Source organism: Pagrus major, chromosome 4 (genome assembly GCF_040436345.1).
Source record: "Pagrus major chromosome 4, Pma_NU_1.0".
NCBI lineage: Eukaryota > Metazoa > Chordata > Actinopteri > Spariformes > Sparidae > Pagrus > Pagrus major.
Genome location: NC_133218.1, coordinates 25152959 through 25172212, shown reverse-complemented (window position 1 = coordinate 25172212; position 19254 = coordinate 25152959). Strand labels below are relative to the sequence as shown.

The following is a 19254-nucleotide window of genomic DNA, read 5'->3' as shown; positions in this document are numbered from 1 at the left end:
ATGTGTGGGTGTGTGAATGCATGTGCCTGAAGCTCCTCTCTCATTTTCCATGACATCAGTTCAAGCTGTATGACATTACAATTTAATAACATAATTCAAGTGTTTTAAACTTATTTCACAACACTTTTTATGATGCTTTACAACACAGCTTTTGCAAAAACAAACAAAATGTTCTTGGCGATGTGTGAAAAAAAGTTGTGTCATTTTAAAAACTTTTTCTCACATGCAGAATGAAACTGTGTGGCAAGGAAAAAAAAACTTTTTTGCAGCCTTGAATTTATTTTTACTGGCTGGTTGCTTCAGCTCCGAGACTGGGTTGAAATAATAACAAGTGGGAGTCTGGGAATGATTAAGGGAGAAAGGCTGCCTGTTGAGGTTAGACTTTCCTGTTTGCAGATTGAGCTCCAAGCACCACTGTTGCTGTTATTCCATCTGTTTTTAATCACGTTGGCATTCTTGACACCGCAGGGAGCCTAATGTGATTTCTGAACTTCTCTGTAATGACCTCTTTGATTTTTGTTAACTCTGCAAACGTTTTGATGGAGTTGAGTTTTTACCGTTATTGATGTAAAAGATGAGTTGTCGTGCTTGCGTTGCAGAAAGTTTTTAGAGCGTGGTCCTTTGAAATAAATCCTGTTTTTATGGTGAATGTTATGTTATTGTAAAAAAAACAATCCAGTGGGCTTATGAATCTGCTCAAGGATGCAGTTTTGACAATGGCTGAATGAGCTCTGTAGTACATGTCAGTAATCCTTAAGTAATGATCCTGTCATAAGCAAATTACACAGGCAGATTTCCACCTGTCATTGCCCGTGCTGTGTTTGCTATTACATAAAGGGCATGTGAAGTAAAAAATAAAGTGGCTAGCCTTTTTATGATATTGCATTGAAAAGGTCATCTCACTCAAGCCCGTGTTTTAACTTCCCTCACAGCATTTCCTCTTGGTTTCCACTGCAAATTTAAAAAAAAAAAAAAATGACTTTGATCTTTTTCATATTAAGTATTAACAGGCTTGTGTTACAGTTGGCGATGGGGAGAAAATTGATAGCATGTGGACAGAGCGGAGCAAACGTTATGATCAAAAGCCTTTGCAGAATAACCACTACCAACTTTTTTTTTCTCAAAAGAAAAAAGACTGTGCTCATTCTTTGCATCAACTTGATCCACATTAATTTGTTATAATGCAGAGTTGCGTAGCAGGCTCACCATCTGGAGCACTGGGAGAATTCACAGTGGGCCATTGGCTTGTGAGCTGGTGGCATGGAACCAATACAGATGGAGCAACTCACTGATCTTTCTTCCGTTGCCCATTAGTGAAATGGAAAAAATCGAAGTGAAAGCCCTCCAGTGATTGTTAGACCTTTTTTCCTCTTGTTTTGCCTTATTGAAAGCTTCTGCTCTACAAGTGGAATGTCGTAAAATTATATCTGAAATGGCAAAAACATGTGCTCTTCAAGGTGCCTGTTGTTGTTATTTTGTTGTGCAACAGGTTCTACCGTGCTTCGCAGAGGTTAGCTCTCATAGCAAGAAAGCTAATCCTTACACATGTGTTGCACATGCACTGAAGCATGCATGCTTAGGTGCATATGTAAGTCAGAGTGGGGGTAGTACGGTGGTGTGATGTGTTTGTGTGGCGACCTATAACATACTGTATGTATACGTCGCACATGTTGTGAGTAGTTAATGAGGTCGCATTGATGCCAAAACCGAATTTTTGTGGTATTAACGACTGGAAGGTTTTATTCTGCAGTGGGGTTGCTCTATTTTTAGAGGACCTGACTCCCAGTGGGCTGCTCTGCTGTCAGAATGTGCACTTGGATAAAAGCTGTTCCTGCTTCGCTGAAGAAGAAACATGCTGGATCTTCAATTATATGTTTCTGTTTTAAGACAGACTTGTGTATCCAGATGTATATTTATGTGTTTTCAATTTCTTTGTAAAATATTGCAAGGTGTCAGACTGGAGTATAAAGTATTAAGTGTAAGAGCATTTACTTGTTCCATGTTGATACACTGAACAGGCTTTTGAACTTTTTGATAATCCTAACTGAGAGCACTCTGACAGGCAATTTTAGCATTTTAGCACAGTATAGTATTTTTTAATGAGAGAAGTGTTTTTTAAACTCAACGAAATAAGTGTGAAATGTTCCTGTCAAGCTCGCAGCACTGGCACCGTCTGCATTGTGCTTAAAACATCCGTGACGTCAAACTTAACTTCATCTATCAGAGGGTCGTGCCAGTGAAAGTTAGCCTTTGTGAGAGTTTTTAATGTCACAGTTTTATGCGTGACAATACTGAGCTCTTTATTTTCCGGAAAGCATTGGCAGGTATCACGCACAAATGTTGAACAACGCCCCTCCAAGCAGGCTGAGCCAAGCTGTAGTTTGAGGAGACATTGTGTCTGTCGTGCACACCAAGCCTTGTTAAGTGTGTAAGATTTGGACATGAAACAAAATGCCCCGGAGATGTGGTTTGATTCCAAGTGATGACACACAGGACATGCCGTTAAGAGTGTGTTTGAACTCTTTTCTTTGAGCTTCTTGGCTATTAGCCCGTTTTTTTTCCTTAGTTTTGTTTATTTATTTCCCCCCTCCATGCCTGTTATTATGTTACATTCTTAGTGTAAGTTGACAGTTTGTGTTTTAATATTTGATATTTCAAGTTCAAAGGCAGGTGCCACAGGCTTGGAGGCAAGGTGTGCATGATATATTCACTTCTAACATGAATTGCTGTTGAAAGTCACAGAACCTATAACCTATAACTCAAATACAGTATCTTCTATCTGAAGCAGGGTGTTATTCAACAACACCTCCAATTGTTTCTGCATCACTCCCTTCAATCATAAGTCCTCACAGCGTATTATTCACTTATCAGGAGGTAAAATTATGACCTCATTGTATGCCTTGCTGTAAATAATAGTTAATTATATAAATAGCTGCCAAGTCATCGCTGAGGGGAAAGGACATACATTTCAGAGCATAAATAAAAACGGTAAATAATAGCTAAGCAAATAAACTTTAGCTTTGACTTTTACAGTTTATTTTATTGATATTTTTATGCCAGTGAGCCTCAGTTTAGGATATGTGAACACTGGTGAAATATATGGTACAGATGGGAATTTATTTTTTAATAAAAGGTTCCCGCTGATGCTCAAACAACTGGTGTAGATCTGTGTTGGTGTGCTGATCCGTGTGAGTGACGGCTTTTAATTAATAGCCTTGTAAAAGGAAACCCAGGCGGGCCCTCTCTACCATAGGCTGGCGGAATGAGTCACCCAGTGTTTGGGATGGTTTATTAATGCTTTGACTGGTTAGCCCAGGGTAAAAAGGACAATTAGCATTATCCACTGCCATATGCTGCCCATTGAACGTCGGCAAAAGACAAAAGGCCGGGGCTAACCTGAGATCTCCATGGAACTACTATCAACCCCGGTCACATGTGTAAGCCAGAGGACCCATGAGAGCCCCACCCCTCCGAGAGCACTTTAATTACACACCCAGACAACAACACGCTGGAGTCCAGCTCACTCAGCAAAGGAGCCCTGAGTCTCGCTGTGTCGATACTATGTTCACGTGTGTCCTGTGTGTGTGCGAGTGGGTGATTTAATTTACATACTTTGGTTGCATGGAATATTTCCCACCAGCACTGTGTCATAAAACAACTTAAAACAACCTTCATCAGCAGACATTAGAAGCTAATCTTTATGTGATGTGTGGCTGTTAAAAGAGGGATTTATCTGACAGAGTACGGCACACACAGGTTGAAAATGTGCAGGTGGAATCTAGCTGGCAGGTCTGGCTCTGATTAGTGTTACACGATGGTGGGGTCATCCAGCCCCGTCTGTGGGAGGGAGAATTTGCTCAAACCTTCTTTCCCTTCTTCCCTCCCTTGTCTTCCTCCCTCCCTTCATCTGGAGTGGATGAAGTCAGAGACCACATCACTGGTTTTTGGCCTCTAGTCTCTTTGATCCGCCCGCCCTAGCTTGGCACACACACACAGCTGTCCAACAGCATGCCCATTGTACCTCTCCTTTCACTGCCACCACTACCAGCTTGCAGGTACACATCTAAAGAAAGCAAAGCAAGCTGTTTTTGTACCACTTATTTGATTTCTGCCTCTCTGGGAATGCTGTAATTTGCCAGGCATTTAGTCTATGCATGTAAGCGGGTATCATTATACTTCCATTAGAGGTTGAGTTGATCTGAAATGCAAATACCCCTGATAATCCACTCCTCTCCTCATGAGCTTGATTGCTTGCTAGTCATTAAAGTGTGTGTGCATTTGTGGTTTTAGGGCCATATCTACGAGACATGTGTTTTTACTTGTGTGTGAGTGAGATCAAATACTTTTATGTACATACATTCTTAAGCATGATTGTACTTTGCATTCATGTTGAAAGTGTTTCATAGGTTTCATCATCAGCTGGATAGACTCCACAATGCCTCTTACTTAATGACGTTTATGCTCTCGCTGCAGGTGTACGCACCATCTCCCAACACAGAAGACTTCAACAGAGATTCACCGTCTTACTCTTCTCCTAAACCCTCCAGCAGTATGTTTGCAAGCACTTTCTTTGGTAAGTTCAGAAGCAAGTTCACATGTTTACACTGCAGGGAAACAACCAGTGCAGCAGTTTAACAGAGTTTAACATCATGTTGTATTCTTAATGCCCTCTTCTGACCAAGGTCTCTTATTTATACTCCGATCCAACCGCAAATCCAAGTATGACTGCGCTTTGCCGTTAAGGCTCTGTCCATCTTGAACTTCTCAAAATAGTTTTTTACCCATTGTTTACCCATTGTTTTAATATATATAATAATAATATATATATATATCTGTATGCTTTATATTTTGCTGTTTCTGTATTCTGTGCTGCATTTTGTAACTTTGTTTAAAAAGGTGCTGTATAGATAAAATCTTATATACTTAGTTATTCTTACACAACAGGCTTTTATATTATATTTTTTTATATTCTATTGTTTTCTGATGTTATCTGTGAATTATTGACGAGATAAACTTCAGTAATGTGCTTTTTTTGAATAATCATCATTTTGGCATTTCTGGCAGTTATCATGATGACCTGAATAAAGGCAGGAATATATTTTAATATAAGTGATATTATTTTTTTTATTGTGATTTATTCCCAGACCTAGACAGAAATACAGACTTCTTTGTTGGTTTTAGCTTTGTGTTATCTCAGCTATGCTCAGGACAAGGATCATGTTTCAGTCGCGAGAGCAGAAAAACAAGAAACGTTCCTTAGATGACCCCAAGTTTTAATAGGGTTAGAGGTTAGCAGCAGTCTGGTACCGTCTCAGTGCGTGTTGTATACGATAATAAGCATAAATGATTCCTTTTTTTTCTTTAGACGGTACCCACAGTTCTTCTGACCCTTGGAACTCGTCCAACGGGATCAGTCAGCCCGGCTATGGTGGGATGCTCGGAGGATCTTCATCTCACATGCCACAGTCAGGAAACTACAGCAGCCTGCACTCACATGACCGTTTGGTAAGAAGTGATACCTCAGCTTATAAATAGCTGATAAATAATTGTTAGTAACTCTTTCTTGCTTGACACTTACGTAAGAGATATAACGTGTATTCTGAAGCAGATGTAGCACCTAAATTCTTTGTCAGCCCTCCACCCGCTCAGCACATGGAGTGGGTGTCATAAGTTGTTGTCTGATTATTATCAGTGAAGACATTGCTGACCCTCTTTGTGTCAGTGTTTGATCTGGTCTTGTCCGCCTGCCTGGCTGCCTTCAGCTGGCCGGGCATCACAGGGAGCCTGCAGATGCTGCCTGCCCTCTCTTTATCTCTCTTCCCCCCCCACAGTAACTTTTGCTTCACCACAGTCTGGGAGACGTCAAAGAAGAATATAGAATTCAGAGAATAAATCAGCTCCTTCTTTCTCACGCAGACTGAAAATAGAGCTTTTCTGTTTTTCATCTTCCAGAATTACCCTGCACACTCAGTCTCTCCAGACATCAACGCCAGTCTTCCTCCCATGTCCAGCTTCCACCGAAGCAACACCAGCACTTCACCATTCGTCACCGCAGCGCACACCCCCTCCGCCAGCGCAGGCGACGGGGTCATGGGTACGTTCTCGTGTTAACAGTTCAGTTACCTGCTCAGAATGACTAATTCAGTGCCCCCTGATGTAATCATTGCTAAACATCCATTCTGTAAAAAGTAGTGAGTCAGGCAGTCAGACAGCTGCATTGTGCACCGTGACCACGCTTCATTTGTCTGAGTTTGCTGTTACAAAGCCTCCCTCTGTGTTTTCTTAGCTGCTGCAAATCGGGGGAACGCCACTGGAAGCTCACAGACTGGGGATGCACTGGGCAAGGCTTTAGCATCGGTGAGTTAGAGCCCCACATTTAATTACGATTTATTTATCACGCAGCCCTGAGGAAAGTGAGGTAAGGATTTGGATTTAAAAACACAGTTTGTTATATACACATGAAACAATGGACAAACCTGGTTATTCATATCCCCGCCACAATATCCTAGTTTTTACTGGAAACCTCCAGCTAGCATTTCCATCTTTTTCAAGATAGGATATGGTGTTTACATGCAGAACACAGAACCAGAATACTCCAAAAACCTGATCATAACCAGAATATTCATGTAAATGTACTCATAATCTGACACAGAAGTCTCTACATATCCTTTCAAGTGTGACCTCGTCTCTTGGTGTAACACTTAAGGCTAACTAAAATCATTTTTGATTTCATTGCAAAATAAAATAATGGTTTGTTTCTGTCTCTAAAGAAGGTGACCTCAGTAATCATGCAGGGAATTAAGTGCTATACTGACTGCTGATTAAAAAAGCCCAGAGGACATGTTTGTAGTTGTTTTTTGGCCTAAGCCAGGATAATTGTGGGCTTAAACTAAGAGTATTCAAGAAAGAGAATTGTACATTGAAAATACTCCTAAAGCCAGTGGATTACAACCGGCCCTGGATATCTGTGACATCCTGTAATATATCATAGTAAGTGTTAAATGTGCTGCAGCTCACAGAGGTTCGTAATGGAGAGGAAAATGTCTCAGTTTTTTGCATATCAACTGATGAATAAACTTTTGGTTAGTGAGATTCAGTCTTCATCAAAGAGAAAATGAGTTTAATAACATACTGTAATAAGGCTGGGAGGATCACCTTGTCCAACCTGGGTACAACACTCAGCTTCACAAGGTCTTGGATTTTCACCTAAGACGGGTATTTGAGGAACCATCGACTGGTTTAAGATTTAACCTTGGACCTCGTGTGATGAAGACATACACTATAAAGAGCTGAAACCCAGGGAGTAACTCCTTGAACTGAACAAAGTGACAATGTCTTGAATTGAACATAACCTTGAACCTAATTTCATCCAAGTGGCCCATTCACAGGTCCTCAAACTGTCCGGGGATTGTATTTCTGTATTTCCAAACACCAGATTGGACATTTTATTAGAATTCTGATCTATTACAAGCTGCTTTAGATTTTTTTAAGTTTGAAACTTATATTTTAACCAAAATCTCCTTAGATAATGTTGAACATGTTGCGTAGACATATTTAAATTTTGTTAAATTTTAATTTCACACACTAGAGCACCAGCTGTAGGTTCAGGGGGAATATTTTCTTCCAGCGTAAAGACAAAATATGAGAGTTTAGGGATGGTAATAACAAATTAAGTCCTTTATATTTGCAGACTCAATTCTATTAGCATGACAAAGCTGCAGTGAAATGGACACGGTTGGACTGGGGTGGGGGTGGGTGGATGGAGCAGGGGGCACAGGGGAGTTTATAACTGCTGTGGCTCAACTCCACGGGCCGCCCTTTGTAGAGCTTTTGTTCTCCGCCCTTTTAAATTGGCCGTGCTTATTGGCCCCATGCCGCCTGCGGGAGCGTAACTGATGATGAGGCGGAGCTTCATTTATTCCAGTAAAATGAGCCGTGTTTCACTTTGAAAGCAGCATTAGTAGCCAGTAAGTGAAAAGAATAGAAAGTCATATATTGTCGGGTCAGAAGTCACGGTTATAAACAGCCTTTGCTTTTGAGAAACTAAGAGATATTTGGAAATAGAGTCTCGAGTCTTGTTGGTTTCTAACACAGTGATGATCACATTATTAATCCTCCTTAGTTTTTGACAGAGTTGTGAATGCTGAGCTGAGAGAGACACGGTGTAAAAAAAACATAAAATCCATTCCTCCCTCAATAGACAACGGTCAATCCCTCCTCCTCCACACTCTGTGACACACTTCAGTGAAACCTCTATCCTGATACTCCAAGTTGATTGAAAAACTAAAGCCCAGAGATCAAGATTGAATAAGGAGATTATTAATAATGAGTGCGTTCTATCATCCCTACAGAAGTCAAATGGTTTCCGGCAAGCTCAATTTGATCTCAACTTGGAGGAGAATTCTCTGTGGATCTGCTGTTTTTTTCTCTGCTAATTAGTCAGGATCCAGCAGTAATACCCTGCGTTCTCTGAGACATGTTCCATTATGGCACAATATCCTCTTATTACAGAGAGAGAAAAAAAATCCGGTATGTGTTTGTGCTTTAATCCAGCATTTGTTTAGACAAATGAAATCCCAGTGGAAGTTCTGAAGAGGTAATCTCCTCGTTCCCTTGTGATTGACATGTCATCCTAAAACTCGGTGACCTCAGTGTAACCCAGCAGAGGATGCATGGACACAATATAGCTGCTGTGAATTGTCTGCTATTGTCGAAATAAAGCTAAAAGCAAACTCAACGCAGAAAACCAAGGTGTTCGCCCTAGTTGTCATCTTCATAGAGTTTGGAAACGTGCAAAAATAAACAGCAGTTGAATCATACTTGACTCTGATATATGGTTCACAATATTAAATCTGGTGCAGGCTGAAATACAGCCCCTGAGATTTACTGTTGTTGGCTTAACGGGGTTTCCAGGTTGGGCGTCTGCACTTTTTGAAGCCACAGAGGAATAATAACTGGAGTCACTCATACAGGCAAAAACAAACCTTTCCCCTGGTAAAGTTTTACAAGTGACTTATTAGGATATGAGTCATTTTATTTAAGAAACAGAAAACTCTCACTTTTTAGTCTCGTTGTATTTTAATTGGAGCCTCAGGTCATCTTCAGACCATGGCCCTAATTCAACCTGTTACACTTATGCCTGCTTATACAATCATTAAGACATGTCCATTTTAGGATATATTAATCTTTTTCCTGTTCTGTGAATGTGATCAGTTTGCTATGACACATTACACAACACATAAATGAGTGTGTTTGTGATGTATCTGTGCAGTCTATGTGACCGTTATTCGATTTTTGGGACCAATGCCAATGCTGATATCAGCAGATATACACACAATTTTTGCAATCTTTTTATGCATTATACGTATATCAGACAACATATATGCTGGCATCAATATACGTATTTTAGGCCAATATCGGCCAATAACATCAGCTAAGCATATATCAGTCGGGCTCTTATAAACAACAACCAGAATTGATAAAAGTTGGAGAAGAGTAGAGAGATGAGTTGATATGTTGTCGGGTTAATGCATAGATTTATATAGAGAGAGCAAGGGAAATATAAAGGTAGAATTTGGATGAAATGATCCAGTGTATTCTTTCTCTTTTTGTAAGTACAATTGGACAAACCCATGAAACAAAGCCAATGATAGATAATATATGCAGGTTTCATTTGCCAAGAAAAATGTGCCAAAAAGTGTTATAATTTGTGCTACATGCACAAAAATACCAGTGTTTAATGTAAAAAAAAAAGTTTGGATTCAAATACCCTAATTCAGTCAGATTAATTCAAATAATTAAAGGTGCTCTTCAAATATACAGTTTTGTCTCTTGGTGTTAATCTGTTCTATAGAAACTGAACAGCAAGTCATCAAAGTGAAACTCATTTATGGTTCATTTTGTTAAAGCCGTGCTCTGAGCACAGATGACTAACAGCTCATATGTATCCACTGAGCAGTTTTATGACATCCCTGGCAGTAAAATCACTATAATTGATGATACATGTTTGGCTTGAAGATGGTAACAGCTGTAGAAAATATGAAGAAACAGCGACCAGTGGTGTAAATTTTATTTTTATTGAGCGCTGCTGATGGTGCATTAATGATAATTCTTTATTTTCCCTCTTCCTTTCCTCAGATTTACTCACCGGACCACAATAGCAGTAGTTTTCCATCCAACCCGTCGACACCAGTGGGTTCTCCTTCACCTCTGACAGCCACAGCAGGCGCTGCCTCAGCAGGTACCGTGGTGACTGCTGCCGGCACCCCGTCTGGAAGACCAGGTAGAGCACCAACATTGATGATAATCTCATACGCACTTCCTCTACCCCTACACCAGACATTAGCTGTAGAATAGAACATGGACTTCACTGAAACTGCTTTATAAGGAGCCTGTGACAGACACATGTCAGATTGTGTTGAAAATAGGCCTTGACCTGGAATAGCCAAGCTAATTAAGAGGCTTTCATTAATATGACTTTAATTAATCAAATTACCTTTTCTTGTAGTGCATTATATGGATTAATTAAAGCCTAAGCAGAGAGAAGTGTGGAGTTTCTCTAAAAAACTTAATTTAATACCCTTTTTAGTCGGGAAGGAGCTCTAATCTTTCTCTACGTGTTCTCCATACTTTATCTATGCCAGGGCTCTTAATGCCATTTTTACATTAATCCATTCTAAAGGAAAGCTCAGTTTAGTCTGGGTTAAGACTGCACAGTCTTGGAAACAGCTATGACAAGAATTTGAAATGGTCCGAAACAATTACCACGTACGACAAACATTAATCTCAAGCAAAGAGAAGAGATGCTTTGTTTCAGATTTAGCCACTGGCTTTTTTCTATCAGCAGTCCATGAGTGTATAAAGTGCATTAAATCAAGTTAATTCTGACCCTAACAATATGCCTGCTCTGTAAAACTGAACATAACTTGCTGGTCTAGCGTCTACAACATTGGCTTTATTTTCCAACAGAGCTGCTCCACATTGACTCCCAGTGACATCACACACCAGTTTGGCTCTCAGCTTTTTAGGAGGGTCTTTATTCATGTTCATAAATTTAGATCAAGCTGACAAGTCCTTTCAGGATAGATTTTGACTGAGACTTGCTATTTTTTAAGTGAAGGAGATGAAATTTTAATGACAAGGCCCTGGAATGACAGTGTGAAGGAAAAAGACTGTGGCTTTTCGGATTTGAAACTCTTCTAATGAAAATGTTTGAAGTGGGTCTTGAAAAACATTTTTGAAAAGCTTTTTATGTTTTTGTAGAACTGTTATCCAAGTTTTTTATGGCTTATAATAGTGGCTCATGGCACTCGCCCTACTTTCTAATAAGACACAATTTTAGGGGGTAGATTTGTTGTTACATAATCCTTTTTTTTCCAAACAAGTGCTTGGCCGTTTGTGTTTTCATGTTGGCTGGATTTTTTTTTTTTTTTTTTTTTTTTTTTTTTTTTTTTTTAAAGGATGGACAAACAAGCCTCCCTCTGAATTGTATTTATATTGTGCAACAAAGGCATCCAATCCTCTTTGTAATACACTGGGTTTTTTAAGGTACAGTGAAAAAAAAAGTGAATCAGAAAAATATAGGTTGTCACACGTGTTGACAGAGGTGAGAGAGAGTCATGGAAAGCGAATGAGGGTGGGCAGTAAGGGAAAGCCCAGTGTGTTGTTTTAGCGGGTAGTTGTGTCATGTGTGGTAATGGAGTGGCGACAGCTGTCTCTACGTATGCCCCCCTCATCCTCAGCTGTTGCCCTGCCCCATGGACAGCTGTTCCCCCCAACACACACACACGCAGACACGGCTGCAAAAGGCCTCGTTTATCTGCCAGTGGGCGAAGGAGGGTAGCTGTGACTCAGCTGATGATGAGGATTATGACAGCCTGACATAGGGAGATCCCCCCTATTGACCTATTTACAGTACAGCACGCCACACCTGGCAGAATTACAATGTAATTTATAGTCGAGTAAATCATATGTTCAGAAATCAACTTGTTTTAAGCTTTAATGATAGAAAACATATTAATGGGATTCATATAAGCAGTAAAAACAAACTGTGAAACATCTGGGATTGTAGGAAATGGATGTCGTTTCACTAATTATTCACCCTTATTACGCTTCTGGGGTTAGAAAAAGAGCGATACTTTGAAATTGGCACAAAATTTGGCTCGCTGTTGAAGATCCATTCATCATTGGGATTACACGATATACAGCAACATTACTCAAGAACGGTTTGTTCAATTAGCCCTCTCTGGTGCACGTGGGGACTAGAGCCCCAGGCTAATTTTTCATTTGCAGCCAGCCAGCAGAGACTGTGTAGAGTTCCTGTCTCACTCACCTGGGAGAAAGCTGAGGCACAACAGAGCCTTTTTCATTTCCTCATCCAAAGTCACTTTTAATAGTCTGTTAATTAAAGTCTGATTTTTTTCCGAGGCTGTGAGTGTAAAGAGACATGAAAACTCGAGTATAGAATGCCACAGAAGTTTAATGGGGCATTTCAATGGAATTAATTGATGGAAAAAAAACATTTTGAACAGTTTCCTGAGCTTAAGGGAGGGGTTATTTTTCTTTGTCAGAAATATATATGAGGTGCTTACTGTCTTTTTCTGTCAGTTGTTTATTTTGTGTTCGGCCACATCGGCCTTGATTTGTAGAAACACTGAACAATTAGAAGTTTAAATATGTCATCAGTCTACTCACAGACAAGACTTCGTAGCTTTTAATTTTTTCTTTAAATTTATTAATAAAATTTGATCCCAGTCAGCACTCCCAAGGCCTCTCTGCCATTGCTCATTCCCCTCATCCTGCTCTACATTTTTCATCGCCTTGCTATATTAAGAAATGAAGACCAGTGCCCGAAATGAGTTTGTAGATACACCCTAAATGATAGATAACCAAAACAAAGTCTCCAACTGTAGAGTGAGCTCCAGTGTGGACTCCATTCACCAGGACGTAGGCTGGGTTTGGCACCCTTTCATCATAATAGACACCAGAAGAGCACTGGGAGCCCTGAGCTGGAAAGACATCCTATCCTGTAAATAACCTGGAAAGGTTCATTATTGTCAAAGTCCATTATGGTTATTTGATTGGATAACGCATCACCTCCTGTTGCACATGGCAGGCAGGTTAATTGGATGAATCATGCTCCAGAAAAAGAGAAAGGAAGAAAATGTTGTGCTTGAACTGGAAATGTGATGAGCAGATGTGGATTCCTTTTTCTCCTTTGCACTAATTTACACCAGATCAAATCAGCTTGATTTGCTTTCCTGTACTTGCCTGTAGATGAACTTTGTTGGCTCGAATAAATGTAAAAATCCACTGTGAACTTCCTCCAGCCAAAGGTAAACGCTAATCTCTTGTGCAGAGTGTCTTCAGTTTCTCCAAATTTAGATTGCATGATTTTTCATTTGGAAGGAAAAGAAGAAAGATGTCATAGTAGATGCGTCTTTGTCGGACATATAAGTATAAATGAAACAATGGTACCAGATGTGATCAAATAAACTGCATTCACCAGTCAGAAAGGTGTTTCACTGACAAAAGACAGAGTAGAGACAGCAAATGTAGAGAGAGTATGAACTTGATTGAACCCAGATGCTTCACATATTTCCTTCATCAAAACCTCTGATGAAGGCCATGTGCCAAAACACTGTTCGTTGCATTTTTGATCACTCTGATGTGTTTTTAGAGACTTAAAAGTCTCCAGGAAAGAAGACTTGCCAGTGCTCATATTCTTCTTCAGCCCCCTCATATTTATCATTATTAATGTGCAGACGCCACCTATATTTTAGGGTGGAAGTGGGCTTTAGACAAACCCTCTGCTGGCTCATGTGACAGGATGCAGTCCAGCCAACAGGAAGTGATGCAGTTGAGCCCTAAAAGTTAAAAATATCCCAAATGGAACAACAAGAAACCAGAAAATCAGGATGTCAGTATGTTATGGCTGCGTGTTATTGTGTCTGTCAGTTAGCCTTTATGTTTGAGTACCCAGCGGAGCAGGACACAGGAAACTGAATCATCTGTGACCTCCGCTTCATCTCTCTCCATCTCATCAGGTACCAACCAGTGGCCCCGTGCTGGTGGACAGACTCCCTCCTCTCCAAATTATGAGAACTCCCTTCACTCACTGGTAAGCTCCCTGTCCGCCTCACTTAAGATAAGTTACCCAACAAGCACTGAGCCAACATTACAGGGAGATTCTTGTCTGACAAATAATTTGCTGTTGAAGGTGGGGGTAGAGGAATAACCAAACTGAACAATACCTGTCCCTTGGGGCTTGCCATCTGTCCTCTACTCCGTGGGCCAGGACGGGGATGACAGTTGGGGGGTGGGTTTAGTTAAGGGGCTGGTGTGGGGGTGGCAGCTGTTTGCTGAACCACTTCTCAGGATTCCTTCGCTGCCATGCGACCGGAGCTTCAGATCAGCTTTCACCCAGCCTACTACCTGATGCATATGTCATGCATTTCAATCATGAAGGTGTCATGCAGGTCAAAATATTGAATTATAGAGCACTTATTATAACTGAAGTACAAACATCTTTCCATGATAAATATAAATTTAGCATTATATTTAAATTTAAATTTAAATTTAGATTTAGCATTAGACATATAATACAAAACAGTGTGCACACAATCATAAAAAACCCCAAAACATATAGACAAAACAAGGGTGAAAAAAAATATGTATTTAAACATGTTTTTAAAAGCATTTTCTCTTGATATTATTATGCATTTAAGTTATGAACTCACAGATGTCCTTGCCACAGTAAAAAGCTTCTTACTCTCTGGCTTGCCAAACATCTTGAAACCTGTATAGGCTAGAAATTAAATAAATAAATGAAAACATTTAATGTTTAAAATTGCTCCACATGTGGAACATAGTCACTCCAGCTGCAGTCTTATCACGTAGTTCCATTCAACCAGCCAGCTGCATGTGAGGACGATATTGAAGATCACCTCGTAGATGTTTCCTCCCACAGCATTGTTTTATCTCTTCATGGCCGCCAAAGATAAGCAAGAGCACACAAGTGAAGCTAACAATGAAAGTGAATGATATCAGATAACCTGAAATTAGCTGCTGATAAATGTAATGTGAATTTGATTGATGATGTAAAACAAAAATGCAGCATTACAGTATGTTGTTTAATTTTTTTATACATTTAATTGTACTTGTTACAGTCGTCAAAACTGGTTTCTTTGACTTTTGACTGTGGCAAATAACCATGGTAGATTGAATTTTATGTTTGAACCTGAGGAGAGCAGTGAGCAGGATCTTCTTTTTTCAAGACACTTTCCAATGCACCCACATCTGAGTTAGCTGGATGTGCGAATATCTTCTTTTATTAATAGTAGTAGGGAACAAACATGTCTTTCTGGCAAGCTGTTGGAATAGAGGGCATTTTCAAAATGCTCACAAAATCAAAAATCACAAATCATATTTTCCTGATCTAAACAGAAAACATTGATCCATAAAAATTATTTATGCCCAAGAACTCCATACTTATTTTTAATGAATGAAATATTCCACTGGCAGGCAGTGAAGAAGAGTTCAGAGGTTGACAAATAATCATGTTTTGTTTGAGAGTGTGTTGAAATAAAATCGTGGCTCACAGTTCCCTGGTAGTTGAGTCAGAAATACATGTAATGTTGGAAAACCCCATTAGTTCTGGAGAACAGTGATTAACAACTATCTAAACGTGTGAGCTGAGGATTACATTACAGTCAAAATGACTAATCTTGTAAGTGACTTTGGTCAGTGAGCCACGGACCGTAGTTTATATCAGGCCAAGACTTACTTGTTTTCATTTCTGTAAAATAGGCCGTGATAATCCACAAAACATTTCTGTAAAGTGACGGGTTGCATTTAGGTAAAGCAAAAGGCACAGCTGCATAATGAATACAACAGTACACAGTAATATTTATAATTGCATTACTCAAGGGTGATATCAGACAAAAGAGAAGGCAGCAGTGACATTTATTCCAACAGAGAAACAGCAAAACACAAGACTTGGGAACCACCAGCATAAATAAACTTTCGTGCATTGTATGAAATATGATGTGGATGATGTGAACTTTGTGTAACACCTCCTGCAAATCTAAAGAAAAGGAAAAAAAGACCAATACTGTAGAAGGAGTTCTTAAATGTGCAAACAACCAACATTTTCATCCTTTCAAAGTGAATGGTCAGCAGCTGTGCGCTTCCTTCTAAATCCTGCACTTCTTGTCTGTGTGTCTTTACAAAAACAATCTCTATCCACAGGGTGTTTACAGATACTGATCTTTCTTTATAATCCTGTCTTATTCTTATTTGACTTTGCCAGAAAAACAGAGTTCATCAGCAGTTACATGAGCATCTCCAGGATGCCATGTCTTTCTTAAAGGATGTCTGCGAGGTACTCTTCAGATGGAGCCTTTTACTCTTTACGTGTTCCATACGTCTTTGCTCATTTTTGGTTTCTGCAGCCCACGTTCCTCACAGTGAAATGCAGTTTCATTCGTATTGCCTGCGTTGCCATGTTGTCATGTTGCGTTTTATTTTTTATCTGTTCCAGCTTGCAGTAATCAGCTTAGGTACAAATGTTAAATTCTAATTGTTGAAGCGCTCCAAGCAGCTGCTATACACCTGACAATTCTTCAGTTTGACCACAAATGAAGGAATTTGTTGACTTTTACAACTCAAGCTGAAACGGTTCAATTGATCGTGCATTTGAATTGCCTTCTTTATCATATGTTTCAGATGTTTTTTTGTTTCTTTTCAAGTCCACACCACGCAATCATTGTTTTCATTTTTTGTCCTAATGTGCTTATACTAAGCTGCCCTGTCCCTCTTTTCCTCTCTTCTCCCTCTCCCTAACCCACCACTCTTCAATCCCTCTGGTCCTCCCAGTCTCGAATGGAGGATCGTCTGGACAGACTGGATGATGCAATCCTTGTTCTGAGGAACCATGCAGTGGGCTCCACCGCCAGTCTGCCCAGCGACATACACAGTCTGCTGGGACAGGCACAAAATGGGCCAATAGCAGCCATTGGAGCAAACTTCCCTGCCTCTGCATTGGTTCCAAGTCGGACAGCAGCGATGGTATGAGAACTTCAAGTTTTTAGATTTACACGTATTCAGGATATTGCATAAAGTAAAAACATATTTTTTTGGTGCATTCCTATGTTATTTTCCAACACAAGAATATTCAGCCACCTGTTCTAAACAAGTCCGCTGCCATGTGTAAAAACAAGACATTTTCCACACATGACCACTTGAATTTATCCTGACATATTTTCCATAAGTGTCATGGCTGGCCTAAGGCTCAGCCTCCTCTTGAGAGTGGCTGTATACACAAGGGCGAAGGACAAATGAGAAAAACAGGCGTAGTGGAGTGAAGTTGTGCTTTGGTGTAGGACGTGTTTGTGTGTTGCACTCCTTTTAGAGTTAAAGTGTAAACCGTTTGAGAGACAAAGGGAATGCAGGTCTCGTTATAGATAATGATGTGTTTACCCATCCTCCTTCTGAGTTATTTCATTTTACAGAGCCAAGAGATTTGAAAACATCTGCAGTGGCAATTATACTGAGGCGACTCGTCCAACTGTAATCTGGAGGCGTTTGGAAATAATTTGGGTCGCACACAGAAAAAAACAACGAAACAATGCTGAATTAGTTCCAAGAAGTTCAGATTACTTATCTGTAAATATACCTGATGCAAATGATGGAAGAAAAAGTTCAGCATCACTAAACAAAAGCACATTCAACAATATGTTATGAAAATAATTGTTATCTTTAGATCCACAAGTAGAGACATGCATTTTTATTAGACAATGACACAAAAATGATTCAATTCATTATTTATACTTTTTCTTAATTGATTATGAATGCAAAACCATATCAGAATTCAGAAACAGCATATTTGTACAGTCTAGGGCTGCAACTAATAGCTATTTTCATTATCCATTAATTGCTCAAACAGTTAAATGTTGGAAATTAGTTAAAAAAATAAATAAATAAATGTCCCTCTCTGGTCTGTGGTCTCAGCTCTCCTTTGCCACATTAATCTATTTTATATACACATAAAGTTTCTAGTTTGTTGTTTGGCTCTGTGTTTTCTGTCACTGTGTGTTTTCACTCTGACGCTGAAGTTGTTGGATTTCATTTTGTCCTCTAACAAGAGTTTTTTTGTGGTTGTCAGAAGAGCTCAGTTTGATGTATTTGTTACAGAGAGCTGTGTTGTGGCAGTGATGTTGACCGACTGCGACTGTGAGATAGAACATACTGTGTCTGCACTCACACAGCACTTCCTGTGTGGGAAGAGGTCCCCTCAGACAGAGCTCACCAGCCTCGGCACAGCACAGCCGCAGGCTTTTTACTCCGGCTAACACCCCGCCCTCTACCCCCTCCCATCCCTTTTCATCACTTCTTTTTAACAACCCAGGAAATCTGAATCGTTGGAAACGTGTGTCTGAACCCGCGGCCTCCACCCAAATAGAGGTCCTCAGCTGTATGGTAATCAGGCCCAGCCATGAAAATGGCAGCGTTCTTTTCTTGCCAGAGCCCCGGCTTCCCTCCTCCTCCTCCAGACAAAGAGTTGTTTGGACACCTGTTGAGAGCACAGCAAAGATTAGCGTAGCACCGAGGAAAGGGAGGGTCTCGGGGTGGCGGGGTTAACAGAGGCCAACAGTGACTGGGGATCACATTCCATAAGAAAAGGGGGGAATACCCACCACCCTCAGTGAAGATCTCCCCGCCTCTCCCTGCCTCTCAGAGGGTGAATCAGAGAGCTCAAGAACATGTGGTAAACCTCAGGAAGGAGGGACGGTGGGAGCCGACCATTTTTATGTTATGAATGTGGACTAAATAAGGAGAAAATGGTCAGACTGTGGAGCGGATTCAGCTTGACATCTCTCAAAACAGAACACAAGGATTTGTCTCATTTTAGACGTGAGAAACAGACGTGGTCTTAGTTGTGGTTACAGCGAGCTGAGCCTGAGAATGTCTCAACAGTGAGCAGCACAATGTGACACAAACAAATAAAGAGGTTTTCGTAATGCATCGTAAATAGGTCTTTTTTTTTGTTTGAGAGGGTTGTTACGCAGGTGGTTTTATTTTGTGTTTTTCACCCTTGCTAATGCATTCTACAAACAACAAAATACTCAAAAGCAAACCACCAGCGCACCCCTCTGTGTTGGGAATGACACACTTGAATGACTTATTAGACCCTGTGTTGTATTATGCATTATTTCCAGAGAATTTCTGCTTCCCTTCTTGACATGTCCTTCCTGT

General features: G+C 40.2%; 1 protein-coding gene across 2 annotated transcripts in view; it reads left to right on the top strand.

Moving 5' to 3' along the window:
- The window catches only part of tcf12 (transcription factor 12), an 81402-nt gene that overhangs the window by 56920 nt on the left and 5228 nt on the right, over positions 1-19254 (top strand). For both annotated transcript variants that reach the window (XM_073465105.1, XM_073465106.1), the window contains 7 exons: positions 4474-4573; positions 5366-5505; positions 5953-6094; positions 6287-6357; positions 10138-10282; positions 14046-14119; positions 16876-17067. In XM_073465105.1, coding sequence (XP_073321206.1) covers positions 4474-4573; positions 5366-5505; positions 5953-6094; positions 6287-6357; positions 10138-10282; positions 14046-14119; positions 16876-17067 — 864 coding nt within the window. The remainder of the gene's footprint in view (positions 1-4473; positions 4574-5365; positions 5506-5952; positions 6095-6286; positions 6358-10137; positions 10283-14045; positions 14120-16875; positions 17068-19254) is intronic.